Below are 27,814 nucleotides of genomic sequence, written 5' to 3' on the forward strand. Positions count from 1 at the left end.
AGTTTGCCTGCCAGCTCTCCACTCTTAAATCATGGTTGTTCCTCATTCCTCCAACACAGAGGCAGCTTGTGGTTTTCCAGCACCTCAGGTACCAGACCACCTGCCTTGCCAGAGCCTGGGAAGGTTTGTATTTGTATCTCCCTATAGCAGCTCTCCCTCAGTGCATCTGTTACTAGACATTAAACACTGATGCACACCCAAGGGTCTGGATCTCTGAGGAAGAGAATGTAGAATATAAAGGCTTGGGGGAATCCCTGTCAGTACAGGAAATATTAGTGTATTTCAGCTGCCTCTCCTTCTAGCTAACTGACCTCCACGATTGCTTTGGCTGGCCTCCCCCACGCCCTTTTGGCTTTAGCAAATGAGTAACATCAGTTAAAATCATTGTATTAATAAAGACACTTTTAGTTGCAAGTCACTGAAGCCCTGTGAAAATGAGCTTAAGCCAAATAAAAAGATGGGAGGTTTAGCCAATAGCTTTGAGAACCATATGTGAATTTAGACACAATTATTAAACTCATTAGACACATGAGTTTTAGGTATGGCTGGATCCAGGTGCTGAAAAAAAATCATCAAGAATCTACCTGTCTTCATCTATCTTTTTCCCTTTTCTTTTGAGTACAAACCCCCAAGCACTAAAAGAATAGTTTTGCTGAGACTCCCAGACTTGACTGAGGTCCAAATTCATCCCTAGACTAATCACATGATCACTAGTCAAATGCCTATTACTAAAAGAAGGCAGCGGTGAGAATGAAAATAAGGAAGGCTTAGATCCCCAAGAAGAAAAATCAGGGTAATATCACCTGGAGAAGGGACACAGGACAAGCCAAGTCAGCAGATGCCCATGATGACCAAGCAGCCTAGTTCCCTTTCCTCTCTCCCCTACTCACAATCTACTGACTCATTCAGTACACCTCAAAGTCTCCTGACAGAAAGCCCTCCTAGCTTTCCCTCTGCACTCCTACTCAGGCAAAAGTCCTGTTTATCCAACCTCTGTGTCCTCCTACCACACAGTCTCCTAATATCCTGTTTTTTTCCTTCAAAGCACTGATCAGTTCAAGATTGTATAATGACGTGTAACTATTAACCTAGTGTGTATCTTTCTATGAGATTGTAATCTTCAAAGAAATAACATCTTGTTGTCCCAAGAGCCTAGTACAGTCACTGGTACAGTAGGTACTTAGTAAATATGTGTTGATTCATCCACTGGAGATAGTAAGTCCAATCAGACACGGTCCCTGCCTGGCTTCTATGCTAGTGAAGGAGATAGCCGAGTAAATCACTGCTCACAGTCCAACTGCAATGCTTTCTCCAAGAAGGGTGGACCCAAGGGAGTCTAGGGGAGGAACATATAAATCAGAAGGATCCAGGAATGTTTTCCTGAAGAGTCACGATGTTGACCTAACTTTAGGAAAATAAGCAAGATGAATGACAGGAGGAAGATGCACTTAGAATAATGTTAGAAAACAGGGAAATGTAACATAGCCTGATACAGTCCTGGGAGAATTGATGGCCTTGATCTCATTTCATTAGCCACCCAGAATAGGGATAACCATATAGGAATTAGGCCTTTTAGCTAAGACTGTGCCTTTTAAAAAAAGAAGAAAAGAAAAGAAAGTGAAAGAAAGAAAAGGAAAGAAAAGAAAAGAAAAGAAAAGAAAAGAAAAGAAAAGAAAAGAAAAGGGGGCAGTTCTAAAGTAGAGTTTGTTGGACAGAAAAACTAGCTTAAAAGGATAGGGAGGAGCCTTCTGATTACATCAGCAACTGCCACATAGTAGGTCTTCATTAAATGTGTGAATGCCTGTATGAAAGTCATTGGAATCCATCGTTCTGCTTAAAAGCACGAGCAAAGCCAGCCAGGGATATGGCCCATTAAGAATCCAAGCAGACTCCCAAAGGCACACAAAAGAAATAAAGGGCAAAAGAAATTACTTTAAAGCAAGAAGATTTATATAACGCTGTCTGCGTAGAATAAAAATGTGCCCAGCTTTGCATGCCATTTGCTGCCAGGATCTGAGATTGTTACTAAGAAAAGGGTGGGAGGAGGCTGTTGGGAGAAATCAAATGCCAGGCGGAGACACAGGCACAGAGAATTCAACATTGGGGATTTGAAAAGAAGGCCTGGAACACAAGCCTCTTTTGTTTCTCAGGCTTCTCTTAATTACCATGTTCGAGACCTGAGATTTATGAAAAAGGCACTATTCAAAAGGACAATTTACACTCCATTATAGAGAAAGTTCAGTCACAGTCCCCAGTTTCCCCTCTAGTTGCAACCTGAGTCATTTGTGGGATGGCTGTGTTAAGTATGGAGGAGAGCTATAAATGGTTTATAAGTCAGCATGTTGCATCACAAACTGAAGTGGTTGCTGCTCCCAAGGCTGGGAGCGGAATCATGAATCAGAGTCTAAAGTTCTAGAACAATGTGAATCAAATCTCACAATGAGTTGCTCTTAATGGCATTCTACAGTGATGCCCTCACCCCCCGATCTCCTCAATGCAAGCCATACCTCATCATGCACATGCATGGAACCTGGAAGCATATCTTTCCAAACTAAGATGGATGAGTTGATGAAAGGGGTCACTTCCAGTCACTTTATCTTAGCTTATCCCACCTTAGATTAAAGGAACACTACCCTTTATTGAAGACTTGCTGTACGGAATATTTCCCCTACTTTCTCCTCAGGATCATTAAATCTGTCAATAATGGCAAAGACTTTAGATCTTATCCCATGCCTTTCTCTATTCTAAGTGTTTTATGCATATATAATCAATTTTATGTCGCACAATCTTATGGGGGGTATTGCTGTCATCCCCTACTTTTCAGATGAAGAAACTGAGGCCCAAAGAGGTTTGGTAATTTCCCAAGGTCACATAACTCTTAAATGGTTATGTCAATTTTGGAACCAAGGTCATTAGGCTCCATAGTCAACACTCCCAACTGCTATGATATGTTGCCTTGTAAGAGAGGGTGCCATCTAAGTCAGATGGAACCATTCCTTGTCACAGCCCCACTCTGTTAACCATTCCTGGTGTCCTCCTACTCACCGCTACCATTCAAGAGATGCTAAAGAAGCTGCCAACCTTGATTAGGCATGAGCCAATCAGCACATCAGTTTTCTCCTGACCTCAGTGATTGGCTCAGAGCTGGGACTGTGACCCAATCAGAGCCAGTGAATCATGATGGAATTTTTCCTGGGGCCTTTGGGAGAAAGAAGTCCTCTGTTCTCTCCTGAGGAGCAAGTGGGGAGTGTGGGGAGACGAGTTACTACAGCACTTTACTGCTATGAAGAGAGACCACTAAGAGGGAGTCAACAGAGAAAGCAGAACAAAGAGAAGACCTCCCAGCCCAGGACTATGGGGGCATTGCCAAGAGTACCTAGTGTTGAGCTCATGCCATGCAATATAATGGGAGCCCCTGAAGTTGAGTAAGGCATAGTATTGCCGTGAGCCCATTGGGGCCCTGAATCCAGTGACTCTTGAAGTGTCAAATACCTCCACACTGTGTGGTTCCATGAACCAGTGTATCCCTTTTTAATAGCCAATATGAGTACGGTTTTTTGCAACTTGAATCATAATGCACTATAATCAAAACAATCTCCACAAACCTTATGAAAGGGGAGCCCAAAAGCCCATTAGTTACCAATACTGTGGTGGAATAGTAAGATTTGCTGATCAAAGATAGAACAATGTCTAAGGCTCTCACCATGCTCTAGAACAGAGAAAGAGCAAAATTTCTTAAATTCTCAACCATTCTCAAGTTTTACATTTTTTGTACAAATGGAAAACAGCACAGATAATCCTCCCCAAATGGCTATTAGCAGGTTCATTTTCATCATTACATTTAACTTTAGTTAATGTCAAAATGACTTTAAATGCTCTGTCAGCAGGGCAGAAGGTTGTGGACCAGAAGTTTGTTGAAGATAGGGCAAAGTCAGCTAGGCATCAAAAAAATAGCCAGGGGATTTGGATTGGTGAGCTGGTCAAAGAGGACTTTAGCCTTATGTTCGTGTTAATCTCTTATAAAGGAATGTATTTGTAAGTCATTCATATAATTAAAAGTTAACTTTAAAATAGGGTTAAAGGACAAGTCATGTAATTGCATTATCTTAGACAAGTATTATCATACTTTTTTTGGTAGTTTTATGGTGTTATTAACACAAATATGTGCACATAAGCTGTATGTCTATTCATTTTCTTCACTACACAACCTGGAGCCACGATTGGTGATTCTGATGGCCAGCTGAGCTGCTTTTTCCCTAATGGCTTTGTGGTTCTTGGAGGAGACATTGTAAGCACTCTCTGCACAGTAAGATTTGTTACACATTAGCAACACTTCAAGCTCTTTGACAGTTCAGACTAGGAACTTCTGGAAGCCACCAGGCGGCATGTGCTTTGTTTTCTTATTGCTCCCTTAACCAATGTTGGGCATCAAGATCTAGCCCTTGAATCTTCTGAGCACCCTATGGCTCTGGGTTTCTACTAGTTTCACTTAATTTTGACATATGGGTCTGACTGGTACCAGATGAACTTCTTGGTCCTCTTTTTAATGATCTCAGGTTTCACCAGAGGTCTGAGGGTGACTATGATGAAGTAGGAGACCTCTGCCACCTCCTACAGACAGTGCTGAGGAAGAGCTATCATACCTTTCTTTTTTTTTTAATAGTAGAATCCCTCAAATGAAATGTTACATAAAACACTGTAGTGAACATCTGTTGTTTCCTCTTTTTTGATATAGAGTTCAAAAATATGATAGCTTGCTTCCGGGGACCCATCTTCTCCTATTCACACTTAACTGTGGTTTAGGCACATGGTCCTGGATGAAAATATAATTTGCTTCCTGAGCTCTCCTGGCACATTTCCCACCCACACCCCCACCCCCGACAATTCTAGAAAGAGACAGCAGTGGCGGTTTTTTAATCTCCCTGAATCCCCTCCCCATCCAAAAAAAAACAAAAAAACAAAAACAAAAAACAGCAGACAGTAACTAGATAGTGAAACCAAAAACAACTGTGGACAACAAGGTCAAATGACAAGGTGTCCCCACAAAATTTAAAAACTCAAGAGAGTGAGGACAACTAGTACCAGTATTACAAAATCTGCATTATATTCACATTGATACAGGAGAAAGCAGAGGGAAGAAACAGGGCAACTGATGGGATGGCAAAATTGTATTTATGGAAGGCAGAATGGGCTGATTCAAGCAAAGCAGATGAAGCAACAGACGGTTTGCCTGTTCCAATATTGGATGAGTACAAGGGGTCTCCGATAAGATCTGAAGAGGCTGGAGCAGTTTAAACAACATGGATTCCTAAAGCTAATTGACCAAGTTCCCTTCCACAAAATTGATGAAAAATATAAACTAGTATTTCAAAACTAGCTAAAAGATACTTGAAAAGATACAAGGTATCAAAGATTAACATGAATCAGAACTAGAAAAATATTGCAGTTAAGTGACAAAACTTAAGGAAAATTCAGAATAAAAGTGATTTCAGAAATAAAACTAAACCAGAAAGAAACAAGAGTATATATAGACTATAGATATTGCCTTATATGAGAAGTAGAAGGTGAAAAAAGAAAGCTTTTAAAGAATAAAGAGAAAGAAGATTTGATAGAAAGTGACAAACATTGAAGACATGTAAATAATATAGAACATGTTTTTTAGGGGTTACTGCAAATGAAAACCAAACCAAGGCAACAACATGACAAATAGTAAAAATAATTATTCAAGAAAACTTTCTTAAAATAAAGATTTTAAACTACATTTTGAAAAGGCACCCCTTAAAACTGAAAATATTGACCCAGAAAGACAAACACTAAGACATATTCTAAACTTCAAAGAGAAAGAATAAAATTGATCCTTTTTTGTATCTAGGCCAAAAGGCCAAATGAATTATAATGGAAAGAAAATTAGATTTCCACTAGACTTTCAACAGCAATTCTTTATGCTGGAAGAAAATAGAGTCACATATTTAACATATCAAGGAAAGAAAATGTGAGCCAAAGATTTTGTATCCAACTGAGTATAAAGGGCACAGAAACAAACAACCTGCTATCAACATGCCAAAACTCAGGGAATCTTGCCCAGAATTGTAGTCATTTTGAAAAAGGGTTGGTTGTGATTAAGATGAAACATGAATTACTTCTGAGTGGCCGGCAAAGTTCCATCTCTTATTGTAAGTGGTGGTTATAAGAGTGTTCACTTTATGTTAATTTTCAAAGCCATATGTTATGATTGGTATAGTTTTCTGTATATGTGTTTTATTTTTTAATAAAACTTTTAAGGGGCACCTGGGTGGCTCAGTCAGTTGAGCATCTGACTCTTGATTTGGGCTCAGGTCATGATCCCAGGATCATGGGATCCAGGCCCATGTTGGGCTCCTTGCTGGTCATGGAGCCTGTTGAGGATTCTCTCTCTCTCTCTCTCTCTCTCTCTTTCTCTCTCTCTCTCTCCCCCTCTGCCCCTCTACATTGCTCTCTTTCTCTCTCTCTCTCAAATAAAATTTAAAAATTAAAATTAAAAAAAAGCTTAAAAACAACAAACATAGGGGCACCTGAGTGGCTCAGTCAGTTTAAGCGGCCAACTCTTAATCTCAGCTCAGGTCATGATCTCACAATCATGAGATCAAGCCCCACATCAGGCTCCATGCTAAGCATGGAGCCTGCTCAAGATTCTCTCTCTCCATCTCCCTATGCCCCCCACCACTTGCTCACAGGCACATGTGCGTGCTCTCTTTCAAAAAAGTAAAATAAAACATTAGACAATTACATTTAGAGAAATTTGAATATGAACCAAAGATAATATTAGGAAACTATTGTTGTTAAATTTTTAGGTATGAAATAAGGGCATTGCAGTTATATAGTAGAATGTTCTTATTTTTTGGAGATGCATGCTGAAGAATTTACTTTATTATTATTTTTTCAATATATGAAGTTTATTGTCAAATTGGTTTCCATACAACATCCAGTGCTCATCCCAAAAGATGCCCTCCTCAATACCCATCACCCACCCTCCCCTCAACCCTCAGTTTGTTCTCAGTTTTTAAGAGTCTCTTATGCTTTGGCTCTCTTCCACTCTAACCTCTTTTTTTTTTTTCTTCCCCTCCCCCATGGGTTTCTGTTAGTTTCTCAGGATCCACATAAGAGTGAAACCATATGGTAACTGTCTTTCTCTGTATGGCTTATTTCACTTAGCATAACACTCTCCAGTTCCATCCACGTTGCTACAAACGGCCATATTTCATTCTTTCCCATTGCCACGTAGTACTCCATTGTGTATATAAACCACAATTTCTTTATCCATTCATCAGTTGATGGACATTTAGGCTCTTTCCATAATCTGGCTATTGTTGAGAGTGCTGCTATAAACATTGGGGTACAAGTGCCCCTATGCATCAGTACTCCTGTATCCCTTGGGTAAATTCCTAGCAGTGCTATTGCTGGGTCATAGGGTAGGTCTATTTTTAATTTTTTGAGGAACCTCCACACTGTTTTCCAGAGTGGCTGCACCAATTTGCATTCCCACCAACAGTGCAAGAGGGTTCCCGTTTCTCCACATCCTCGCCAGCATCTATAGTCTCCTGATTTGTTCATTTTGGCCACTCTGATTGGCGTGAGGTGATATCTGAGTGTGGTTTTGATTTGTATTTCCCTGATGAGGAGCGACATGGAGCATCTTTTCATGTGCCTGTTGGCCATCTGGATGTCTTCTTTTGAGAAGTGTCTATTCATGTTTTCTGCCCATTTCTTCACTGGGTTATTTATTTTTCGGGTGTGGAGTTTGGTGAGCTCTTTATAGATTTTGGATACTAGCCCTTTGTCCAATATGTCATTTGCAAATATCTTTTCCCATTCTGTTGGTTGCCTTTTAGTTTTGTTGGTGGTTTCCTTTGCTGTGCAGAAGCTTTTTATCTTCATAAGGTCCCAATAGTTCATTTTTGCTTTTAATTCCCTTGCCTTTGGGGATGTGTCAAGTAAGAAATTGCTATGGCTGAGGTCAGAGAGGTCTTTTCCTGCTTTCTCCTCTAGGGTTTTGATGGTCTCCAGTCTCACATTCAGGTCCTTTATCCATTTTGAGTTTATTTTTGTGAATGGTGTGAGAAAGTGATCTAGTTTCAATCTTCTGCATGTTGGTGTCCAGTTCTCCCAGCACCATTTGTTAAAGAGACTGTCTTTTTTCCATTGGATGTTCTTTCCTGCTTTGTCAAAGATTAGTTGGCCATACGTTTGTGGGTCTAGTTCTGGGGTTTCTATTCTATTCCATTGGTCTATGTGTCTGTTTTTGGGCCAATACCATGCTGTCTTGATGATGACAGCTTTGTAGTAGAGGCTAAAGTCTGGGATTGTGATGCCTCCTGCTTTGGTCTTCTTCTTCAAAATTCAAAATAGCCTTCAAAAGGCTATTCGGGGCCTTTTGTGGTTCCATATGAATTTTAGGGTTGCTTGTTCTAGTTTCGAGAAGAATGCTGGTGCAATTTTGATTGGGATTGCATTGAATGTGTAGATAGCTTTGGGTAGTATTGACATTTTGACAATATTTATTCTTCCAATCCATGAGCACAGAATATTTTTCCATTTCTTTATACCTTCTTCAATTTCCTTCATAAGCTTTCTATAGTTTTCAGCATACAGATCTTTTACATCTTTGGTTAGGTTTATTCCTAGGTATTTTATGCTTCTTGGTGCAATTGTGAATGGCATCAGTTTCTTTATTTGTCTTTCTGTTGCTTCATTATTAGTGTATAAGAATGCAACTGATTTCTGTACATTGATTTTGTATCCTGCAACTTTGCTAAATTCATGTATCAGTTCTAGCAGACTTTTGGTGGAGTCTATCGGATTTTCCATGTATAATATCATGTCATCTGCAAAAAGTGAAAGCTTGACTTTATCTTTGCCAATTTTGATGCCTTTGATTTCCTTTTGTTGTCTGATTGCTGATGCTAGAACTTCCAACACTATGTTAGACAACAGCGGTGAGAGTGGACATCCCTGTCGTGTTCCTGATCTCAGGGAAAAAGCTCTCAGTTTTTCCCCATGAAGAATTTACTTTAATTTACCTTTTAAATGCTTTAGCAAAAACAAAAATCAATGTCAAGTCACATTTTGTTATTTTAATTTCTGAGATATAATAAATATAGTATTATGTATTATATACAGATGTTAAATCTTACAAAGAAATGAGTTTTGATAAATGCCATTATTCTATCAAAATACAGAATATTTTCCTCAGAACATTTCCTCCTGCCTTTTCCAAATCAATCTTCTCTCCAGCCCCTCACTGAGGGAGCCACTGTTCTGATTATCTCTTTCACCATAGATCAGTTTTACCTGATGTAGGACTTCATATAGTGGAGTTATGTAACACACAATCTTTAGACACATTTCTTTTTTTATATCTTAATATCCCTAAAAATTGGAATGTATCTTAGAGATTGGTGGTGTTTAAACAATTAATAGCAGTGTTTTATTTTATTTTCATGTAAAATAATGGGGTGTCTTACAATCAGTGTCATCTTTGATTTGATGAATTATTTATATATAAATGAATCAAATATAGCAAAAATGTTAACAGTTGCTGAATCTTGGTGGATATATGAATGTCCTACTTTTCTATGAGTTTGAGCATTTTTACATGAAAAAGTTTACTAAATAAATAAATAAAAGGATACCACAATTGTTATACCCTGCTTTGGCCTTTTTTCCTCCTTAATTAAAGTGACCCTTAAATAATGGAATTAGCTGGAGCCTTTCTTGACCTCTGTGAGACCCTGACTACAGTAGGGACATGGGTGCTCTAGACTAGTACAAGTCTTTGTAGAATTTGCCTTTTTCTCAGATATGTTATTATTCTATGCTCTATTTTTCCAAAATTTTCAAAAGCTTCTGTCCTCTGTGTCCTGAGAAAGAGGAGCTCTGCACTTGTGATCAAAGTGCCTAGTCAGGTATCAAATCCAGCATGCTGAGGGCCTGAGTCTGAGGCAAGAAAGAAAAGCTAGGGCCCAGAACTAGCACCTTGAAACTGGAAGACCACGGTACTGGTTCTCTAAGTATAGACTTGCTTCCAGTTCCTCCTTATGAATAATTATAAATCCATATAATGGGTACAGAATATATAAAGATGGAATTTTGACATTAATAATATAAAGTTTGGGAAGATGGAGCCATATAGAAGTAGAGTTTTTGTATGTGATTATAGTTAAGTTGGTATCAATTTAAAAATAGACTGGGGCGCCTGGGTGGCGCAGTCGGTTAAGCGTCCGACTTCAGCTCAGGTCACGATCTCGCGGTCCGTGAGTTCGAGCCCCGCGTCGGGCTCTGGGCTGATGGCTCAGAGCCTGGAGCCTGCTTCCGATTCTGTGTCTCCTTCTCTCTCTGCCCCTCCCCCCTTCATGCTCTGTCTCTCTCTGTCTCAAAAATAAACGTTAAAAAAAAAAAATAGACTGTTATGGGGTGCTGTAATATATATATATAATATATATATTATTATATTATATATAATGAGATATATAGATTAATATATATATAATATATATATTATTATATTATATATAATGAGATATATAGATTAATATATATATAATATATATAGATATATATATTAATATATATAATGAAATATTTTTTAATGTTTACTTATTTTGAGAGGGGGGAGGGTCAGAGAGAGAGGTAAAGAGAGAGAATCCCAAGCAGGCTCTGTGCTCAGTGTGGAGCCTAATGTGGGGTTCCATCCCATGACCATGAGATTAAGATCTGAACCGATATCAAGAGTTGGGAGCTTAACCAACTAAAGCCACCCAGGCATCCCTATATATATAATGGAATATTATTCAGCCATAAAAAAATAATGAAATCTTGCCATTTGTAATGACATGGATAGAGCTAGAGAGTATAATGCTAAGCGAAATGTCAGTCAGAAAAAGATAAATACTATATGATGTCACTCATATGTGGAATTTAAGAAACAAATGAGCAAAGAAAAAAAGACAGACAAACCAAGAAACAGACTTTTTAAAAAAAAATTTTTTTTAACATTTATTTATTTTTGAGACAGAGAGAGACAGAGCATGAACGGGGGAGGGTCAGAGAGAGGGAGACACAGAATCTGAAACAGGCTCCAGGCTCTGAGCTGGCAGCACAGAGCCCGACACGGGGCTCGAACTCACGGACTGTGAGATCATGACCTGAGCCGAAGTCGGCTGCTTAACCAACTGAGCCACCCAGGTGCCGCAGAGACAGACTCTTTACTACAGAAAACAAACTGATGGTTACCAGAGGGGAGGTGGGTGGGGATGTGGATGAAATAGGTGATAGGGATTAAAGAGACACTTATGATGATGAAAAAAAGTAAAATGAAATGATAAAACAAAACATATGTGGTCTTTGTTCTCAGTTCCCGGCACAGAGCTTCTAAAACCCTTGGAATATCATGAGTAATAGGAGTGTCTTTAGTTATTCATAATGAGTCCCTCTTAACCATATCTGAGTTTATGCTAAGAAGGTGGCTGAAGGTGAGCCCTTAGATAATTTCAAGGGAGGAGCTGGCCATGCACCATGATTAGAGGATTGGAACTTTCAGCAAATTCCAGGGAGGTGAGTGAGTCTAGACACTGAGTTCAATCACCAATGGTCAATGATGTAATCAATCATGCCTATCTAATGAAGCCTTGATAAAAACTGAAACAAGGAGGCTAGGGGAGCTTGTGGGTTGGTGAATATTGATTTGCTGGGAGGATGTGTTGCAGGATTTTTTACCTCAATACCCAGTGTTCGTTGTCTCGCTGCTTCAAAGAATGAAGAGGTGGACACAGAAAGAGCAGCTTGCAAAAGTTTATTAGAGTATGAGATCAGAAAGGAAGAATAGTAGAAAAGCTCTCTTTACAGAGAGGAGGCATTGAAAGTGAATGCCTGCAACTATAGGCAAGGGTCCTTGTTTTTCTGGTCGTCCTCTCCTTTCCTTCCTCCTTGATCCTTCTCAGGTTCTACCCTTTTTGGCTTGATAGCTCTAGGTGCTGGGTTGTCCATTCCTGATTGGCTCATTTCCATTGTATGAGGGGTGGTCTATGGCCATACTGTTCCTTGTGGGTCATACGTTTTATGGTCTATTACTTATTTTTAGTCAGGTCTTTGTCAAATTCCTGAGGGGAATCTTAGGGGGAGGAGATGTGTCTTACATTCTTAAGAGGAACCTTATGCCCAAGGGGCTTTGCTGTGGTCAGATGCTCCCAGCTATTCCCCTCTCTGAACATGTGACCCCTTGACCCCTAACTGCCTTTAGGAATTGGGACAAGACCAACAGATCTTAACTGCTTCCTGCTGAAGGGCGGGCAGGGAGGGGTGGGTGATGACAGAAAGACAGTCAGGGCAGGTTCAGCGGTTGATCCAGATGTCTGATATAATGGGAGGGTGTTTGGAAAATCTGCACTAGCAAAATTTTGTTGGATGTCTTATTTTTTTTTGGCATATGAAACAGCATCTACAAATGACATACAAAAAGAATATTAGACCAACAAACATCAATATTCCAAATGTAATGCCTCCTAGGGAGGAAGCCACACCATAGGAAGGAAAGACACATTGCAGCCATCAAAAAAATCCCTGGCGTGTCTGGTCATATTTTTTATTAATTTGACTATAGTTTTTCCTCTCTTTCCCATACTTATTTGGATCTTGTAATAGTGTTGATTAGAATAACTAAGTACCTGAACTAGATTTTGGTTCTCAATCTTCAAATCTTCCTTTGGCCATCCAGTTTCTATAGGAACAACTCCATCAGGTGTAATTTTACCTCAAGGAAAGATTGACCTTTGATATCCAGATTGCTGTAAGTTTAGGCAATTGTTTGTCTGTCCTGGAGCTAGTAGTTTCTAATTCAGTCATAGTTTCTGTAGTTTCTAATTTAGTCATAATGTCTCTTTCTAGCAAGGGAGTGAGGCTCTCTGGCATTATCAAAAAAGAATGTGAATAAATCAAGTCTCCCCATATGCACCCCAGTGGCTGAGAAAAAAAATTTAGTCTTAAATTTTCTGGAGATGCCTCTAATAGTTACACTGCATTTGGATAGTTGGCCAGGAGGTGGAAAGGACAAAAAATGTGGCTCCAGTGTCAAGAAGGAAATCAACCATTTTTCCTTCTATATCTAGAGTTACCTGAGGTTCTGGATTTCCAATAAGTAATTGGTTGGGGGGAGCCACTGTAAAGAACCCTGGGCAGCATCAGTCCCTTTCAGGGACATTGGTTATCTGAGCCCTTGCAGATTGAGGTCCCTGAAGGCATTCAGATCTCCAGTGACTGTCTCCACACAAGGGGCGTGGCTTATGGGTTTCGACTTCAATTGTCCCCTCTGAGGACATTCTCATTTCCAGTGCCCTGAAAGGCCACATAATTGGCCCATGATAATTAATGAGTTGCTCATCCCCATATCTCTCAACCGCTACCAGAACCCCATGTTTCAGCATTAAGAGTCTGACCTGTATCTTTCCAGGTCAACTCAAAAACATATGTGATATTCTGAAAGGCCTCTATATACTTACCTGGATCATCAGAAAATTTACCTAGATCTCCTTTTATCTGTCTTGAATCTTGTAATGAAAAAGGTACTTGTAATCTTATCATAGTGGTGCCTCTTTGTGTCCCTTCTCCTGGCACTCTAACTTCTTGTAGGGGAAACACACCTGTTACATTATGGGGAGGGCCTGAGTAAGGTGGGCAGCAGGGAGCAGAAATGCACATTTGTGGGTTTTTTTCTTTTAAGTCTGGATATATAGATCGAGGACCCAAGGAGGAGGAAGTTGAGGTGGATTTCCCTTCCTCCTTCTCTAGGTCTGCTTTGGGTACAGGTAATGGGCCCTTAATTGTTTCTTCTCCTGATTTCTGGACCTTGGAAAGGGCTGCCAATAAGCCAGGGTTGACCTTGCATTGCATACACATGTCCCAATTTTTCTCTTAAAGCCCCAAAACATCAAACATAGGGGACTTCTCCCCATTTCCCCTCATGTTTACAAAACAAGTCCAATTGTAGGATAGTACTATAATTGGTATTTCCCCCTGGCGGCCAGGTTTCCTCCTCCAATTTGTACTCAGGCAAAAGAAAGTGAGTTGCTTTTTCAGAATGCATCCCAAAGGAGTTTGGCCTTGGTTGGGGAATTGCTCAGCTATAGAAAAAAGGGGAAAAGGCATCCCTTATCTCAATTTCCTATGACTGGCCAGGAGAAAACTCATCTCCTGACCCCAATTGTTGGCCAGGAGAAACTTCATCTCCTGGCCCTGCATTTTGGCTGGCTATGTGAATGGCAGCCATAAGCCCTGTCAGTCTCGTGAGGTGCTGGGAGGTACGTTTACCCGGGCTTGACCCTACCTCCAAGAGCTGGCCTGTCTTCCTCACTTTTTCCTACCCCTCCATTTCCCACCTGCAGGACTTTGGGGGTATCTACTACAAGCAAGACTCCCTTGGTTGTAGAAGGATGCACTAATTTTATTTTGGCCCAACAGCAATTTACATATCGATCATCAGCTGTTGAAGGGGGGTGCTGTAAGGGCCAAAGTCAAGGTCTAGTCCCCTGCTCCTTTCAGCAATGCCCACATAAATATGTTCCAGCTATATGGGTGTCCATTTTAAAGTCACTAGATTGGTACAAGTCAGCATACACTGAGCTAAGTGTAACAAAATGGCTCCCATGTGTCCTGGTAAAAGGCCTTCATGTCATAGTCATCCATCCTTCAGGCATGGGGTGCATCCATTCCTCTGCTTTGCAGAAACAACACACATGTGGAGCATTTGGAGGCCAGCAGTGAGGGTATCACTGTCATTTCCCCAGTTTTTGGATCAAAGGAGGGGCAATTATAATCTTATATCAGTGTATATCATTTTAACCTTAGTCCATCCTGACCACACATAAAATTCCTTTCCAAAGATTTCCCTTCATGAACCTTCTACAACTTTTCTTTGCATCCAAATTTTGTCCCAAGCCATCTCTCTCCAAAGAACCAGTTTCACTTTAGGACAAAATTACTTCCTTTTACTTCAACAAAAATGTATTTCCATTCCTTATGTTGTTCTTACACATCTACTTTTCTATATACAGAGTTGCTTTCCTTATATCCATCAGTCTTAACCACATCTATAGAATTTTAACTCTTAGAAACCTTAGTCTCCAGTGAAAACTCAGTAGTAACCAGTGAACTGTTACATCAGAATTCCTTAAATGGCAAACTTATGAATCAATAAAGCACAAAGCATGTTTTCCAACAGACCCAAATATCCTTAGTTTTTCTGCAATAAGTCAAAAGCACAAACCTATGTTTAGTAAATAATGTTTCAGCATTCCATCCAATTTGGAAGAGGCCTAAATGTCCAATGAATTTAATCCAGTTTATCATCCAAGAAAAAGTTAATAGTTTCAGGTTATCAAAGACCTGAAAGCTATCTATCTTAATGATTACCCATGAAAACTTTGAGACAGACCAAATTAACTATCATTTTAAGTCATCTTTTTGCTAGCAAACTGTGACAGACATAACATGAGCTTATTTGACCTTCAGTAAACCTAGGTAGAAAAAGTTTTTTGGATTTAGTGCTGATAACTCTAAAGACATGTCTATCTTAAAGATGTTTGTTTTTTTTTAAATTTTTTTTAATGTTTATTTATTTTTGAGACAGAGAGAGACACAGCATGAACGGGGGAGGGGCAGAGAGAGAGGGAAACACAGAATCTGAAGCAGGCTCCAGGCTCTGAGCCATCAGCCCAGAGCCGGACGCGGGGCTCGAACTCACTGACCGTGAGATCGTGACCTGAGCCGAAGTCGGACGCTTAACCGAATGTCTATCTTAATTAAACCAATAAACTAAAATCTGTTTAAATACTGAATATGTTCCACCTGTGTCCATTTAAAAGTCAATCAATTTGTTCACCATTGTTAATTTTTATCTGGGGCACCAGTGGGGAAATCTGAAGTAAGCGGTACAAGTAAGGGGGTTTTTTTTGCCCCTGGACAGCAAAGGAGGAGTTAGAGCCAGTGGTCCCTGAGGCACCAAGGATTGTATAAGAACCAGTTTGTAGGCCGCACCCAAGGTGGGGCAGAAACAGGAATAGAGAGGGGAAGATGAAGAGGTGAGGTTCATAAAGAAGCCTGGACACAGATAAAAGCCCAGAGGGCTAAGAGAGCGGTCTCCTGGTCCTGCAGCCTGTCAGCTCAGACAGATGAGCAGATGCAGATATTTTTCTTCTCCCACCAACAAGTGGAAATGGGCAGTCCTTGTCAGGCCAGAAAAGATGGGGAAGTTCCTAGAAACAAAAGGAGTTTTGGCAGCTGCTTGGGAATATTCCTTACTTAAAGTCCCCATCCCGAGGTAGACTAACCAGAGACAGTTGGCTCTAATTATCATCTGCATCTTGAGGGAGCCTGCCAAATGTCTTCTCTCCCATCCACTCCATGGACATCAGGGGCAGGAGGAGGGTGGTGAGCCCAGGTGGCATGGAAGTCAGTGCTGCTCTCTGCTCTGGAAGAGACATTTGAAAATCAAAGATCCAAAAAATGGGGACCTGGGAGGTGAGCCATGCCAGAGTGTCAAAAAAGGAAGCAAGCACAGGACTGCCTTCCACTGTAGTTAGGAAACTTGTGAGTAAGACCCCTTGGAAGTCATCCAGATAACTCCTGGAGAATATCCAAGGGATCAGTCCTGGGCTCTTCCACCCATTTCCCAAAGGGAGAGGCTGGCCAAGACAGAAAGAGAATTCCACTGGTTACCCAAATGGATGATCAGGGATCAGGTCCTGCCAAAGGCCTTCAAGCATCCATCAAAAAGTCACCTTGGTCAGGACCCATCAGTTGCTGTTTGGCCTCCCCTGAGCCCATGCATCCAGAACTTTTTCTCAAAAGGAAATTGGGGCTCCACCACACTGACATTCCCAATTATATTGGGAGATCAGGTGCCCATTATTTAGTTTGAGAGTTTTATTTATGATAGAAAAGGGGGGGGGGTGCTGGCTACTCTTTACTTATGGTTGGAAGACATTGATATCCCAGACAAGCCCCCAAAGAAATGCTGTAGGATTTTTTACCTCAATACCCAGGTTTTGTTGTCTCACCACTTTGAAGAATGAAGAGGTGGACACAGGATGAGAAGCAGGAAAAAGCTTATTAGAGTATAAGGTCAGAAAGGAATAGTAGGAAAGCTCTTTTTGCAGAGAGGGGGTATTTGAAAGTGAATGCCTTTGACTACAGGCAAGGGTCCATGTTTTATAAGGTTCTGGTCACTCTCCATCCCTTCCCCCTTGTTCCTTCTCGGGTTCTTCCCTTATTGGCTTGATAGCTCTAGGTGCTGGGTTGTCCATTCCTGATTGGCTCATTTCCATCGTATGAGGGGTGGCCTATGGCCACATCATTCCTTGTGGGTCTACTTATAGATGTTTTATGATCTACTACTTATTTTTAGTCAGGTCTTTTGTCAAATTCTTGAGGGAAACCTGAGGGGGAGTAGATGATATCTGTTACATTCTTAAGAGGAACTTTATGCCCAACGAGCTTTGCTGTGGTCAGATGCTCCCAGCATTGTTCCAAAACATGTGTTTTTCCCCACCCAGGGACCTCACGTCATAATCTTTCCCTCTCTGCCTACTAAATCCTATCTTTTCCTATCATAGCTGGCTCGCCCAAAGAGGGCATGGAAGCTCTGTGCCGTCGCACCCGCCCATACTTTGCCCTGTTCATCTCTTCCATTTAGCTACTCCTGAGTTGTATTCTTTATCATACAATTGTAATCATAAGTATAGTGCTTTCCTGAGTTCTGTGAGTCATTCTAGAGAATTATTGAGCCTGAGTGGAGTGTCTCAGGAACGCTTGAGTTTGTAGTTGTTTAGGCAGAGTGCAGGTAGCTTGGAGACTCTACTTGTGACTAGTGTCAAAGTGGGAGCAGTCTTGTGGGACTGAGCCTTTGAAGTCTTAGGTTCAAATTTCAGCTCTGCCACTTATTAGCTATGTGATTGTCACAAGTAGCCCAATCTTTCTGAACATCAGTATTCCTGTCTATGTAATGGGGATCATAGTAGTAAGTATGTCATTGGGTTGTTCTGAAGCTTGTATGAGACAATGCAGTAGAGTGCTTAATACAGAACCTGACACATTTAAAATGCTTAATAAATATTAGCTATAATTAAAAAATATTATTAATAAAGAAAGCTTTGTGCCAAACCCAAATCACAGATAATGTTCTAGGTAAATATCTGTGCCTGTGTCCCCAGGCATAAAACAAGAAACAGATTTCCTTTCTTAAAATTTCTTAAAACACAGAAGAGTCTGAAGAATGAACAAGAGCTAGAATTTAAAAGCTAAAAGAGGGGTGCCTGGGTGGCTCAGTTGGTTAAGCCTCCGACTCTTGGTTTTAGCTCAGGTCATGATCTCACAGTTACCGAGTTCAAGCCCCCAACAAGCTTGTGCTCACAGCACGAAGCCTGCTTGGGATTCTCTCTCTCTGCCCCTCTGCCCTGTGCATGCACTCTCTCTCAAAAAAAAAAAAACCAACAACAACAAAACCCCCCAAAAAGAAAACAAAAAAACAACAACAAAAAAAACACATGAAGTTGAAAGTATACTTTTTTTTTTTTTTAATCTAAAAGAATAAATGAGAACTACAAAACAAGGCCTTGCAGGGCACCTGGGTGGCTGTCGTTTAAGCTTCTGACTTTGGCTCAGGTCATGATCTCATGGTTTGTGAGTTTGAGGCCCACATTGGGCTCTTGCTGACAGCTCAGAGCCTGAAGCCTGCTTCGGATTCTGTGTCTCTTTCTCTCTCTGCCCTCCCCCACTTGTGCTCTGTCTCTCAAAAATAAATAAATGTAAAAAAAAATTTTTTAATAAAAAAATAAACATTAAAAGTTTTTTTTTCAAAGCATAAGACCTTGCATAAATATTTTTTTCTCCTAAGTTCCTAGGTCCTGAAACTATTTTGCAAGCCTCTCTAGGTGAAAGATTATGTGGCTTCATGAAGAAAATATATGGGAAAAGTTGGAGAATAAACCAGCTGGAGATACTGATTCAAGCATTGCTTAATATTTTGTCTGTGCTTTAAGGCACTGAATAGCTAAAATCACTGAGTTTGCTGCTAAGGGTTTTCTTTATATTGGTCTCTTGGACTGTTTCTGAAGTCTCCCAAATGTCCTTCATGGAAAAAGTAAAGTCAGAGTCCTCATACCCCCGCAGGACCAGGAAGCAAGAAATCAAGGAATGTGGAACAACAAATACACTGAATGAAAGAGGCTGTATTTGCTCCTGAAGCTTATACAATTGCTCTTTCTCCTTTGCTTTTCTACCATTTCCTCTCCTCATGTTCAGTACTTTCTGGATTTTTTTGATTTGGCTGCTAAGACCACAACATTCTGCCTCTGCTTTGACATGTTGTCAATGCAATACTGAACTGTAAATATTGCTTTTGTGAAATGTCTTTATTCTGTCTCAATCTCTGTAAATTACACTTATGTTGAACATGCCAGTTGCCTTGTCTAGCTTGGCTTTGTATCTTTACAAGTTTATCTTTAACCCACTTTGCAGGTCATTTCGAAAGCTTTACTGATACGTGTGTCCTGGCTATTAGCTCAACTCAACTAATATTTGCTTGTTAGGGAGGCAATAATTTGCCTCAAATTGACTCAGAGCAGATGGATCTCAATGAAATTCCCTGCTAATTTTCTCCTCAAATCTCAACACTGACTTTTTAAAAAAATGACCTTTATGTAGAAAGGGAACCATGAGGAGCAAGGATAGAAGCTGACTGGTTTGTGGCAGAGACAGAGGGAGATGGAGAAGCCTGAGCAAATGCTCCCAGATCCACTCACAGTAGCCATCTCTGAAATAACACCACAACAGTCTAAGAGTTACACTGTTTCCCTTTTTAAACTTTCCTGTGGGGCACCTGGGTGCCTCAGTCAATAGCTTCTGATTTCTGCTCAGGTCATGATCTCACAGTTGGTGACTTTGAGCCCCACATCTTCTCTCTCTCTCTCACCTCTGTCTCTGCCCCATCCCCTTTCATTCTTGCTGTCTCTCTCTCTAAATAAGTAAAAAAAAAAAATTTTCTTGCAACATACAGGAAATCCTTGTGATTACTTTTTATTATGGTAAAATATACATAAAATTTACTATTTTGAGCATTTTTAAATTTTATTTTATTTATTATTATTATTATTATTATTATTATTATTATTATTATTTGGAGAGACATAGAGAGCAGGGGAGGGGCAGAGAGGGAGACAGAGGATCCAAAGCTGGCTCCTCACTGTCAGCATGGAGCCGGATACAGGGCTTGAACCTACAAACAGTGAGGTCATGACCTTTTTAAGTTTTTTAAAATTTATTTATTTTGAGAGAGAGAAAGAGAGAGAGCACTAGTAGGGGAGTGCAGAGAGAGGGGGAAAGAGAATCCCAAGCAGGATCCACGCTGTCAGCACAGAGGCCCACACAGGGCTCCAATCCATAAACTGTGAGAGCATAGCCTGAGCCAAAATCAAGAGTTGGCCGCTTAACCAACTAAGCCACCCAGGTGCCCCTTATCATTATTTTTTAAAACATTGACAGTATGTTAAGCAAAAGGAAAAATTAGTCATCAATAAGCCCACCACTCAAAGATAACCATCATTAACAATGGACTGTTTATTCTTTCAGATTTTCAAATCTATCCTAATATCCATTTAAAAAAAAGAAGTTTAAAAATATCATTTTAGGGGCACCTGGCTGGCTCAGTCTATAAAGCATGCAACTCTTAATCCAGGGATCATGAATTCAAGCTCCATGTTGGGCATAGAGCCTACTTAGAAAGAAAGAAAGAAAGAAAGAAAGAAAGAAAGAAAGAAAGAAAGAAAGAAAGAAAGAAAGAAAAAAGAAAGAGGAAGAAAGAAAGAAAGAAAGAAAGAAAGAAAGAGAGAAAGAAAGAGAGGGAGGGAGGGAGGGAGGAAGGAAAGAAGGAAGGAAGAAAGAAAGAAAAAAAGAAAAAAATCATTTTAGTCTTGTCATTCCCGGGCATCTTGGTTGGGGCTGATTCACACCTAAAGCAGGAAGATAGTGGCAGCAAAGAAGATGAAAAAGTCGCTGGAGTTGGTCAATTCTAGTTTCCAACTCGTTATGACAAGTGGAAAGTACATGCTGGGGTACAAGCAGACTCTGAAAATAATCAGATATGGCAAAGTGAAACTGGTTGTCCTCGCCAACAACTGCCCAGCCTTGAGGAAATCTGAGATAGAATACTGTGGCATGTTGGCTAAAACTGGCGCCCATCACTACAGTGGCAATAATATTAATTTGAGCACAGCATGGAAGAAATATTACAGAGTAAGCACTCTGACTAGCATTGATCCAGGTGATTCTGATGTCATTAGAAGCATGCCAGAACAGATTGGTGAAAAGTAAATCATGCAAAACTTTTCTTTAATAAAACTGACCAGAGCTTGTTTTAAAAACAGTGTTAAAAAAATTTTTTTTTTAATCCTCTCAGGAAGGATTAAAGGTCTGAGGAAGACACTGTCATCACCTTACTGACAGGTAAGGAAACTGAGAATCAGTGAGCATAGGCTGCAGCTGTGACTGAGGGAGTCAGTTGGGCTTGAAGAGGAGGCTGAAATATCTTCAAGCTAGAGCCAGTAACTTAGAAATCAGGTAGAAATGCAGGTTGTTCTGCAGATGAGGAGGCTAAGGCCCAAGAAGAGGACAGTGCTGGCTCAAGGTCATACATACAACAGGTTAGAGACAAATTTGGAACCAGAATTCAGAACTTTCTGATCTATGCTTTTTCCACTATGATACTGCCAAGCCTTGCCTTGCACCTGTGGTTCTCAAACTTTAGTGCACATCAAAATACTGATTATAGGAAAACCCTGGGTAAACCCACCCTGGAGTTTCAGAACCAACAAATCCAAGTACAACTCTGGAATCTGCATTTTAAGGAAACAATCAGGGGCTCCTCAATAACACTTTAGAATCACTGCTCTGGATCAAGGCATTTGATTATTAAGGGCACTAACTTCTACTGAGCTCCCCAAGTGTCCTTGGGAGCAAGAGACCAAGAATTACCCTTAAGTCACCCGAGCACCCAACTTGAGCATGATTTGACATTCTGGAATGTCAGCCATCTCTCACTCCAGCACCATAATGCGCATCTGCTCTTGGAAGATCCTCTCACCTTCTGTTCTGGCCCTCACTGACTACAAGGACTGGCTGCTCTGCACTCTTGGGGGCTACTCTTAACACTTACTATGCACTGCCCATCTCCTGCTGGACTGCAAGGACCTTGAGAGCATGGACCTTGTAGAGAGCTCGGACCTTGTAGAGTCTACTCCATTCATTGATTCGACAGAGAACTTCTGTGTGAAAGGTAATATGCCTTTACTTTGCCCTTTAGACCAGATTGGAGATGCAGAAGAGCCTATTTCTCATCATCCATTCTTCAGTCCAGGCCAACAGTGGACCTTGCTGGTACCACAATCCATCCTCTTGCACCCTCTACAATCCATCTTCATGCAGCAGAATTTAAACATAAATAGGATTGTGTCACTCCCCTACTTTAAGCTTTCCAGAGGCTTCTAATTGTTCTTAGGATGAAAACTGAAATTCTTACATTTAGGACCTAGGCCACCTGTCCAACACCACTCACCTCTGACCCTTGTCTTCTAGCTCTGCCCCTCTTCCTCACTGTCTGCTCTACAGTCACCTTAGCCTCCTTGGAGCTCCTCACCAGTCCCTGGCCTGGGATGTTGTCTGCCTCATCACTGACAGAGATGGAATGTGAAGTGCAAGATGGATATTAGGGATCTACTTCTATAAGAGGAAGTGGGAGGAAGCAGGATTGGGCAGAGAAAGAAAAGCCATGAAGCAGGCTTGCCAAAGCCTCAGCCAACCTCCTGGGGAAGGCTTGGAGCAAATATTGCTCCAGCACTTGCTGAGTCTTGCTCTGTCACTAAGTTTAGGCTTCTCCAGTTAGGGTGTGATGGCAACCTCAGGCAAAGCAGTTCTGTGCAAGTGAGGCTGACACTGATGGCACTGACAGGTAGAGGCTGTCTGCTAACCACACCCCTTGGTTGAAGGCAAGTTCTCCCCTCCTATTTTTTAGGCAAGTTTTTCCTTGATGGGTGAGGGCACATCCCCATGTCTACCACATGGGTCAGTACTGCTATCCCTTATCATCCTGACAGGCTTCTGGGTAGTTCATAGGCTTCGTCCTCTGGGAAACCTTCACTCAGACCTCTGGGCTATAAGTGCTCATAAAACTCTGTCCTTTTTCTCCCCAGTAGTTATCACAGTTTGTAATCACATGCTTGTGTGTGTGTGATTATCTAACGGATGTCTGTCTTTCCTAAGACACTATATGTTTGTGCAGGCAAGGACCATCTGTGTGACTCACTATAGTCCCAGAGCTCAGGCCAGTACCTGGTACATGGTAAGGAATGAAGTAAAAACTTGTTAAGAAATGAAGACTCGTACCATGTCTTGCAAACAAATGACTTTCCCAATTGTGTGGATCATCAAGAGCTTGCTGTGTATTTGGAGTTCTCATCCAGCTCACAGGGAGGACATTCATGACTATTTCAGGTTTTATCTTTAATATTTAGGAGCCTGCTCCTGCCCCACACCAATCTGGTCTAAAGGGCAAAGTAAAGGCAAAGTTCACACTATTACCACCATCAACATCACCACAACTACCACCCATAAGCCTTTTAAGGGCCCAGTGCATTGCAATGTCAGTGCAAATTTCCAAACCCAGAGAGCTATACGAGCCTGGTCCCTGCAGGTATGGGCTACATCACTGGGTTAGAAATCACAGTCCCTGCTCTACACTTAGCTGTGCCATCTGAATAAGTCACTTAATCTCTTTGAGCTTCACCTGTAAGATGGGGATAATGCCTGCCTTTTTCACTTCATTGATGTCGATCAGGTTCAAATGCAGTGATAGATAGGCAAGTGCTTTGCAGATTGTAAAGCGTGGTTCACAGGAAAGAAAGGGAGCTTTCTTTTCATGTAATCGTGACAGGTTGGCAAAGGACATAATTGGGACACTAACTTGTTTTCTACCATGATGACGTGGGAGCCCACGTAGATGGACTGTGTGCTAGGCATTGTTTTTCCCAGTTGTGCAAATAGATTTGTGTTCCCCTCTATGCCTGCCCTTCCTTCTACCTCCTCTGCCCCTTCTGATCAGGGGTGGAGACAACAGGAAGTTCACCAACCCTTGGGTGAACAGTGAGGGACTGTGTTGACATCATATGCAGGTCAAGGTTAAGTGTGTTTAGAGGTGGAGGGGTGTGTGGGTGTGTTTCTCCACAACTGGGCAGAGCAGGTGAGAACATGACGTTGAAGGCAGTGTAGTCCTTAGGGAAGCCAAACTCCCTGGGGGGAAATCTTTTACCTGGAAACTGAATACTTGGCCACTGAGACCGAAACCAGGAAGAAGACAGTATAGACATAGGTGCTGGAGGTGGAACCATTGATGAGACGCCCAAATAAACTTCCAGGGTCCTTGGTGGGCAAGCCAGTTTGCTAATAGGAATATTCAGAGAGATTTTTGGTTTCTGCTGCTCTCTCCATCCCATTTACCCTTTTATTGGTAATCAATTTATTTAATCCAGGTATATGGCATTCTCTTGACAAGGATGAATAGGAGTGACCCACAGCACTAGGTTCCAAACTTTTGGCTTTTTCAGTTACCTCACTGAACTTTCTTCACAGCCCCATGACGTAAAACTAAGCTTACAAAGGCTAGGTAACATGCTCAAAGTCAATCAAGAGGTAAGGGACTATATGTAGCTACATTTAAACTTGGATTTTCCAGTACCTTCTCCCCTACACTGCTATGGAGGGTTTTTTGTTTTTAAAGTTTGCTAATTTATTTTGAGAGAAAGAGAGAGAGAAAGCACAAGAAGAGGGGCACAGAGAGAGGGAGGGAGGGAGAGAATCCCAGGCAGGCTCCACGCTGAGTGAGGACACCCACACTCACAATAGTGAGATCATGACCTGAACAGAAACCAAGAGCTGGTTGCTTAACTGACTGAGCCACCCAGGTGCCCCTACACTGCCGTGTTTTTTAAGTTCCCCTCCCCCCCTCCTACTTTCACACATCTACTGTCAGTGTGTGTGTTTATTGGGGTGAGGGAGCTTTGGGCTGTTTTTCTACCTGAAAAACACCTAGGCAGTGTTTCCACAATGGGAAGGGACCTTACGGGTTACTTAATCCAATTTACTTTGCAGATAGAGAATCTGAGGCCCAGAGAGGGACAGTGACTTTTCTCACATACTCCCTGGATTTTGGGGTCTCAGACCTGGTGTCTTCCAGTCCTATTCTTGCCCACCCTCAGGGAGCCAGGGTGCCTCTGCCTGTCAATATCTTTGCCAAAAATAATAGCTATCCTATGCTGAGCAGTCATTCTTCAAATATTTACTAGTGCCTACTATGTGCCAGGAAACTTTACAGGTGCCATATGAATAGGATGAACAAAGAAAACTGCCCTTCTGGAGCTTACGTGGTGAATGGAGCTTAACAAGTCAGTAAGAAGTATATAAATACGATAATTTCAGATGCTTGCAAGGAAATAAAGAGGCAATGACGGTGGGGACAGACTCCAGACGGAGTAGTCAGGAAAAGCCTGACCACCTGGTACCTGCCAGGTGCTGGTCCTTTAATTCTCACAATAACCCTTAAAATCTAGGTTCAGACCTCCGCTTTTCTAACAAGGAAACCCACATTCAGAAGGGGTTAAGAGTGGCAGTGAAGTCCCAAACTCCTAACCTACCAGCCACTGTAGGGCCCTGGATGATGAAACTCCGGACGAGGACTGCACCATCTCTCAGCCTGCCTCCTCGCAGGTATTGGGTAGTGGGGGGAGGGGCTGTGGGAAGGCGGGATGCCCTCCAAGGAGACGCTGCAAATACCTCTAAATTCGCAGAAGGCTGAAAGAACAGCCCCTGGCTGGCCCCAGCCCAACTCTGGCCGCAGCCCAACTCTCAGCACCCTCAGCGAGGACAAAGAGGCTGCCCCCTCCCACTCGGGCAGCTTCCGAAGACCGTTCCCGCCTCTTGCCCGGCCCCCTATCGGGCCGGCGCGGGGCACTTTGGGACTTGTAGTTGATCCAGCCCCCCACACCAGCTCCGGAAGCAGACTGGGGGAACTACAAGGCCCAGGAGTCAGTGGGCAGGCCCGGGGCGGATCCGCCGGCTGTGGGTGTGCGATCGCTGGGGGCCGGGCTGTGCGGGCTTGGGGCGCTGAGATGCGGCTGCTGGTGCCGGAGCCCGGGACCAGTTTTAAGCGCGCGCGCTAGCGGGGCACGGCGAGGGGTGGCCAGGCGGTGGCGACAGGCACGTTGATGCATGCGTTAGGTGCAGCTTTTGCAAAACTGCTAGGCTCTGCAGTGGCGCGGTGGAGGGTCCGAGTCGCCGGGGGATGGGCACCCAGCCCCGGAGCCAGGCTGGCACTGCTCGCTGAAAAGGCCCTTGGCTGGGTTTGGGGGCGGGGGCACTGGTGCTTGCCTTGGATTGTGCACGACGTGTTCGTTCTTTTTCTTTTTGTGCCAAGGTTTTCCTGGGCGGGCGCGCGATGCAGCGGGCAGCGGCACTGGTCCGGCTGGGCTGTTGCCCCCGGACTCCAGGCCCGTGGGGCCGTAGTCAGAGCAGCGCGGCCGCCGAGGCCTCCGCGGTGCTCAAGGTGCGACCGGAGCGGAGCCGGCGCGAGCGCATCCTTACGCTCGAGTCCATGAACCCGCAGGTGAAGGCTGTGGAGTACGCGGTGCGGGGACCCATCGTGCTCAAGGCGGGTGAGATAGAGCTCGAGCTGCAGCGGGTGAGTGCGGGCGCCGGGCTAGCGGGGTGGGAGGGCCCTAGTAGGGCCCAAGGGGAGCTGAAGTGGGGTAGGGGGAGAGCAGTAGCTGCCTGCGCCTGGGGTCCACCCGCTTGACTCACTCCCACCCCTGTGGCCAGCTCCTTGGTTGGCTAAAAGAAGAATGTCCATCTCCCATCCCTTCATCCAGTAGTGCCAGGCACCTGGCACAAAGTAAGGCCCTTAGATACCGTTCACTTGTTGAATTGAATTCATCAGTTGTAATTGAGCGACTGTAGTGCCAGGCACTGCACGTTATGTGACTGTCCTACCCAAGTGAAACCAAGATCCATGGGGGGAGGGCAACAACAAGCAGTAAAGAAATAGACGGGAATTTCAGATAGTGAATAGTGCTTTGAAGAAAGTAAAAGGGAGGAGCGGTGTAAGGGGGTGCTGGATGAGAGTGGTGGGAAGGATATCAAGTTAGGTTGGAGGAGAAGGAGGAAGGCTCTAAGACTTGGGTTTGTTCCCAAAGCCTTTTCCTTTCCGTCTGAGACCTTTTGGGTCATTCTGCCAGTAATGATTTCATGACAAGAGTAGAAGTGTGGAGGAGGATCCTGAACAATTCCTTCCTTTAGGCCCCTCACTGGAACCTTGATTAGCCACCACATTTTGTTTTCTGAGGACACATTCATCCCTAGTGAGTAGTCAAAATCTTGGGCCTTTGGGGCCTTTGGTAGGATGGCTCTGGGACTTTTTTCATCTCAGTGGCTGGCTGGCTAGGATCATGGCTTTAGTTCATAGTTGCTGTAAAGTGACCACATCCCCAGGGGTGATTTCTCCCTCCTTCCAACCGGGTGACTGGGTGTTTGTGAGAGATGCCCCTGTAGGACACCAGTTCTAATCTGAGTGGAATTTAGGAGGCCATGTCAAGAGAGGCAATGTAAAAAAAAAAAAAAAAATGTAAACACTCCTAAGATTTGTAAGATCTGATGAAATAGCTGCTTGCTTAAGATAGTTCTAACCCAGAAG

At 42.5% G+C, this 27,814-nt stretch overlaps 2 protein-coding genes across 2 annotated transcripts in view; both read left to right on the forward strand.

The window, feature by feature from the left end:
* Positions 1–31: 31 nt before the first annotated feature.
* Positions 32–21,393, forward strand: LOC102950653 (60S ribosomal protein L30-like). Its single transcript, XM_015544086.2, has 2 exons — positions 32–123; positions 21,039–21,393. Exons 1-2 carry the CDS (start codon positions 32–34, stop codon positions 21,391–21,393), a joined length of 447 nt encoding a protein of 148 aa, XP_015399572.2.
* Positions 21,394–26,234: 4,841 nt separating this feature from the next.
* GPT2 (glutamic--pyruvic transaminase 2) overlaps positions 26,235–27,814 on the forward strand; it is a 34,030-nt gene continuing 32,450 nt past the window's right edge. Inside the window, exons 1-2 of the mRNA XM_042969248.1 lie at positions 26,235–26,325; positions 26,543–26,806. Of these exons, the coding sequence (XP_042825182.1) occupies positions 26,564–26,806 (243 nt within the window). The 5' untranslated portion in view covers positions 26,235–26,325; positions 26,543–26,563. The remainder of the gene's footprint in view (positions 26,326–26,542; positions 26,807–27,814) is intronic.

Source organism: Panthera tigris, chromosome E2 (assembly GCF_018350195.1).
Source record: "Panthera tigris isolate Pti1 chromosome E2, P.tigris_Pti1_mat1.1, whole genome shotgun sequence".
Classification (NCBI taxonomy): domain Eukaryota; kingdom Metazoa; phylum Chordata; class Mammalia; order Carnivora; family Felidae; genus Panthera; species Panthera tigris.

Excerpts from the sequence above, each read along its gene's own strand:
- LOC102950653 (XM_015544086.2), top strand. The coding sequence starts at position 32 with ATGGTTGTTCCTCATTCCTCCAACACAGAGGCAGCTTGTGGTTTTCCA. Across the intron at positions 124-21,038 it reads CCTTGCCAGAGCCTGGGAAG|CAGGAAGATAGTGGCAGCAA; the intron begins GTTTGTATTTGT and ends TCACACCTAAAG.